The sequence below is a fragment of the Adelges cooleyi genome, unplaced genomic scaffold, assembly GCF_023614345.1.
Source record: "Adelges cooleyi isolate 19-005CV unplaced genomic scaffold, UGA_ACOO_1.1 ACOO_flye_CR_arks_rails_tigmint_CR_PRNA_9, whole genome shotgun sequence".
NCBI lineage: Eukaryota > Metazoa > Arthropoda > Insecta > Hemiptera > Adelgidae > Adelges > Adelges cooleyi.
In genome coordinates this window covers 2,587,304-2,593,303 of record NW_026096579.1, presented here as the reverse complement: position 1 = coordinate 2,593,303, position 6,000 = coordinate 2,587,304, and the positions used below count along the sequence as shown (strand labels likewise).

The following is a 6,000-nucleotide window of genomic DNA, read 5'->3' as shown; positions in this document are numbered from 1 at the left end:
TCATCATCGATATCCGCGAAACGTTAAAATTCGTTTGCGCCGAAATCGTTCATTTGTCAAAGTGCACTGCCGTCCCCTCTTGTTCTCGTTTTGCGTTTGACAAGCACCCATTGTTCTTAGTTAAGGACTTCCATCCATGGGTGGCCGTCGATCGGCGGTGACGAGGTGTACAACGGTGTCGGCGGTGGTGTTTGGGTGACCGGCCACCCGATAGCGCTACGAGGGGCCCGGCCCGAAGGCAGCACCACCGCCGGCATACGCGTACTGCTCGTCCGGCCTGTCCGTCAGTCGGTGCCTGTCGACCGTCGGATGCCGTCGTCGTTATTCGCTGTCGCCCGTACGCGCGGTGTGTTCTCTGTGTGCGCGTTGTTGCGTTGTACTAGGTATCGTAATACTGTGTTTATATTATTTGCCCAATAATATTTGCATACAATATATCGGGTATTCCACAAAAATAAATTGTTTACAGTGTCTTACGGTGTGCGTGCCGAGTGATAACTTTTAAACGTACCGAAGTGGATTTTCAAAGTTTTTAGCGTCGTTATAATTATTTCCTTCCGGGCGATGCGCCCCAGAAAAGGTTTCATCCGTCACCGCGGCAATTACGACCATGGCGGTGACGGTGGCGGCCGACACAGCGGCGCTGGCGGTGATTTCGCTTAAATCCTACGGCGACCGCAATGACCAACGGTGGTCGCGTATGGTTGGCGGCCGCGGTCGTTTTGTTTGCGGCCATCGCGGTGTCCGGCGACACTTGCCCGCTGGTGTGCACGTGCAAATGGAAAAGCGGCAAACAGAGCGTCGAGTGCAGTGACAAATCGTTGATCACCATACCGGAAGGAATCGACGGAGCCACGCAGGTTCTTGACATGTCGGGCAACAACCTGCAGATTCTTTCGGCCAACGCGTTCTACCGGGCCGGACTGCTCAACCTGCAGCGGGTGTACATGAGCGATTGCCGGATCGGGCAGATCGACGGCCGAGCGTTGCGTGGTCTCAAAAACGTTGTGGAAATCGACCTTTCCCGGAATATGCTTACTGCCGTGCCGTCGGCCACGCTCCAGGACGTTCCGTTGCTCCGAGAGCTGTCGCTGGCCGGTAATCCCATCCAAAAAATTGAGCCTCAAGCGTTTCGCAATTGTGTCGGCCTGGTCAGGTTGGACATGTCGGGCTGCGAACTCCGCACCGTGGCCGCCACCGCTTTTGTCGGTATCGAGAGGTTGGAAACGCTCAAGCTCGATAACAACCGGCTGACCGAACTGATGGCCGGTACGATAGAGTCGCTCAACAAAGTACACGGTGTCGAACTACACGAAAACCCGTGGCACTGTGACTGTAACATGAGACCGGTCAAAGTGTGGTTGACTAAAAACAACATACCCACTATCGTCGACCCGTCTTGCGCCACCGGCCCCGGCCGTGTGACGAACAGGACGTTTTCGTCGCTGCACGAAGACGATTTCGCGTGTCGGCCGCGTATCCAGCAAGACGATCCAACGGTCGAAGCGGCCACCGGTGACAACGCGTCCGTTACGTGTCGGGTACATTCGTCGCCCGCGGCCAAAGTGTCTTGGTACTGGAACGGTCGGCCGTTAGCCAATAACTCGGCGTTCGGCCCGTTCCAAAGAGTTTTCATGACCGACAGAGGATCGGGTCACAGTTCGCTGGTGTTGACCAACGTGCAGCCGTCCGATTCCGGGCTATTCCTGTGCGTGGCCGAGAACCGGGCTGGTCGGGCAGAAGCGAATTTCACGTTAGTCGTCACTAGACTGGGCGGACTGGCTTTCCTGGCCAACGGGCAGGTGGCCGGCCTCAGCGTGTTCTTGGTTTTTCTCATCGTCACCATACTGTTGGTCATCGTTTACCTTTTAGTACGCATCAAGAGACTGCCGCCGTCGGTGTCCACCGCTGACGGCAAACCCAGACAGCCGCTTACTACTGCGGCCACGGCCACGGCCAACGGTACCGCCGTCACGGTAATCAAACAGCAGCCATTGCCGCCGGTCGACACCATCGGACGACCCGCCGTCGTGCGCCAACCCGTGCCCACCGCGAGCGTTGCCGAATTGACCGCGACACTGTCCAGACGGCCGAAGCTCTCCGAACTGGCATTTACCACGGACCACTACGAATCCGGTTTTGGCGGTAACGTGCTGGACGCCAACGGCGGTCGGGCGATGCTCTACCGCAGTCAACCGTCCAACCCGGACCTGATAGCGGACGCCCCGTCGCAACAAGAACAACTACAACAGCAGTACCGTCAGCAGCAGTCGCTCAAGAAACAGAGGCCGAGGTCGGGCAGTGGCGAGTACCGGCGCACGGCCGACGACGATGGCCTGTATTCGCCGAGTTTTTGGACGTCGTCCGATTCTGCGTCCGCCGCTACGGCCGCGACGTGCAGCGACCGGACGCCGATCATCGAGAAGTCGCCGCCGCCACCACCACTGCCACGGGACGAACCGATGGTGTCGCCGACGTCCACGGTCGATCCAAAAGCCGCCAGTCTGAGGGTGTGGAAACACGGGGTCCAAGTGATGCCACCGTTGAGTGCACTCAAGCGAGCACTCAATAAAGGATCGCCGGACGAAGGATACCAAGAGGGATGCGGCACCGACGTGTGATCTCAATTGCGGTTTTAGTAAAATAAAAAAATAAGAAAAAAGTAAAACAGACTTAAATATTAATATTGTTTACCGTATTTTGTACCGTTTTAAGATTAGAATTTTATAATATGGCATACCTAACCTAACCGTTTTTTTTATTAATAATATTTTTTGGCAATTCACGCGCGTGCCGGCTGCATCAAACTATAAACGAATATTATTCAGGTTTGCAGGAATGAGTAGGTACTATACGTTCAGATCCGTAAGTTTACAACGTGGAGTCGATTGCCCTTTAAATAGTTTGAGCGATTTTCCCCAAAATGTTTTTTTTCGAGTCGAGCCGACGTCGTAAGGTCTACCGAAAACATTGAAAAGAATAGGAAAACAAATAGTTGTCTATAAAATATATATATTATCCTCGACCGGTCATCGACGACATCTCGAAACGGCTTTTATTCTTAACGACCCATAAGATGCCCGTCCTTGCTTTTTTTTTTTATCCTAAACAAACGCTCTACGTTGTAAAATCTATTTTCTCTTCGTCCCGAGCCGATCTTAAGCGATTCCTTTTTTCTTTTCTTTTTTTCCCTCTTGGAAACCGTCCAGAAGCTCACCGCCGGTAGTTCAGCGGTGAAATCAATTTTCGTTTGTGACTTTCGAGATAACGGTGCGGTTTCAAAGGCGTATAGTGTGTTGTAGTACTTTATACTTGTCGATATGGTGTGATACGTTGCCGGGACTCTCTGTGAAACGCCGTCCGTGCTCTACCGGATGGGGTGAGTTTTTCGGCACCCTTTGTGTGTATAAATACAGACACTCCTTTTTTTTTTTTTTGTCGACCGACCGTCCGGGAGAAGTGTACAGTGACTGTATACAGACACGACTGTACCACCGAAATAAACGAAAACGCAAAGGGATTGAGTACTTAACGCCGGATCTCTCTCTCTCTTTTGTTATCAGTGCACTCGGGTTGGAGAAAATGTTTTTTTCGTCACTGCCAAAAAAAAAACCACCGCGAGCGTTGTGACGAAGAATAGATATGGAAAACTCTCGGTTTTAAACCATCGTCGTTTATTTTTTCCTCAACCCTACACTTTATTTGCCCGGCTGATCAAAATATGGTGTCGGCCAGCATCTCTCATGTATTTTTAGTAGGTATTCGCCTGTTTTGTACCTCTGGTTTCTCAATTGCAACTGTACTTGGTCGATATTGTGTTCTTGATACCTTATCCAATTCTTTTGCGCGCCCACTACAATATTAATAGTACCTACCTACCTACCTATTTCCGTTTGATGTGGTCGCGCACACTTTTCCCTCTGGGCCGCCGTTTCGAAGACAATATTATGTCTCACCTTTGTCCCGAAAATGTAATACAACAATAATAATAACGGCAATCGCAATAATAACGTGTTCGCGTCATCCAACCCGTCGTCGGTTTGGGCACTGCGGGCGGCCTATAAAGTTTTCAAAACTCGAGTTTACAAAGCACAAAACCCCGGGGTCGCCAGACTGCTCGGTTTTTAAGGGCCGCGTTTTTGTCGTTTCGGTGCTGCGGTTTAAACTTTTATGCAAAACTTTAAGGACCTAACCGGAGACGTCGGCTAGAACGGTGTGCTGTTGAGAAATAGATGTCGATCAAATTAGTATTAACGTGATTTTTATCGGCGGAAAATAATTACCGACACAGTATTTTTAACGATAAAAAATTCCTACAGTGACCGTCTTCTTGCACTGCCGTAGATTCAGCGGCGCAACCTGTGGGGTGAGCCAAGGGTGTTAACCCCTGTTGGAACATTCCAAATACCTCTAGCAGTTAACGAAACGATCACTTCACACGAATCTGCAGAAAGGGCCTTTTTTAGCGTTAATTTATTTTTTTACATTTTTATTTAGCGTATGTAAATACATCAGTTACCCTTTACTACAAAACAAATATTTATATGCTAAACATACGGTAATTTATAAATTTATGTTTTTAGAAAAATCTATAAACATTGAAAAACAAAATAATAGGGTTTTAAAAAAAATTAATAAATGTTGTTTTTTTATTAAAAAGAAGGTGTTTAGATTTAAAAAAAGAAACATGCCGTTATTATTATTATTGTTTTTGTTGTTGATAGTTATTCAAAGAGAGCTTTGGTATTATTAATATGTCCGTTGCAGTGGAGCGTCATGTCCTAAAAGTAATTAATACAACTGTTAATTAAAAAAAAAACACCTTTTAAAATTACTGCTATCTATTAAAAAATTCTGAAAAACTAGACAAGTCCTTTAACTGCTTTTCAGCGTATCGCTAGTATTGTACGTGTGAATTCGAATAAGTTAACCCTTTTGAAAATAAATTCCGGTTGCGCCAAAAAAAAAAAGAAATACAAGTATTTTGAAGACATTAATAATTGCCCAAGACGACCAAAGATAAAATGTATTCATAACAATAATAACATCATTGTTGTTACATATTATCTAGTTATATGCCAGCTTTATTTTGTTTGCCCAAAAATCACCGGTTACGATATTATTACATAATATGTAACGCATTTTGCCAAAGAAGTATTATTTTTGTTAATTATTTATTTATTTATTTTGAGCTGCTCTCGCGTTAAGACTTTTTAATTATTATTTTTTTTTTTATATATATATATTATATAAATATACAATACAATATGCATGTATAATACCCCTATGTACATACCCCAATTTGTAAAATTTGTTTAATATTTTTGACGAAAAAATTCTATTATTAATTATATACCAAACTGAATATTATAATTTATATATATATATATATCTATATATATATAAATGACATTGTGATATTGTATTATAAAACAAATATATAAATATATTATATTTTACTGTCCATTCAGTTGATATGATGTCAATATATAATATATTATTATATAATGCTTTTTATTCGTATAAAATGTATTCGATTGTCGATTGATTGGTTTTAATTTTTTGTCTCCGTACAAAATTAACGCAAAAATAGCAGCAGCTATACTCTGACGTAGATTGCAAACTTAGGCTAATAGCGTTAACTGTGTATAATATGTATCACGGTCGGTGCTGTAGATTTTCCGAGTATTCGCGACGTTCCCCGTGTTCCTGTTGAATAAAATTATCCCTTAAAAACGCCTAAAGATATTGTTGGACGAAACGGTTTTTGTTGTGTCGAGCACTAAAACATAAGCGAGCGGATGGTGCACCACAACCGCAAAACTTAAACATAACAAACACATGGGCTCGTTTATGCAAAATAACTAAACCAAATATTATTTGGATAGATACACAGTACCTACCTATTATAAAAAACACACACACACACAAACAACAAAATCTGCTTGTAGTGTGTATAATATACAATATATAGGTAGTAATAATATATTCCATTTTATT

The 6,000-nt window shown here is 44.7% G+C and overlaps 1 protein-coding gene across 1 annotated transcript; it reads left to right on the top strand.

The window, feature by feature from the left end:
- Positions 1–288: 288 nt before the first annotated feature.
- LOC126846928 (leucine-rich repeat-containing protein 24-like) lies at positions 289–5,293 on the top strand. The gene has a single exon (XM_050586826.1). It carries the CDS (start codon positions 681–683, stop codon positions 2,619–2,621), a length of 1,941 nt encoding a protein of 646 aa, XP_050442783.1. The 5' UTR covers positions 289–680; the 3' UTR covers positions 2,622–5,293.
- Positions 5,294–6,000: the final 707 nt, after the last annotated feature.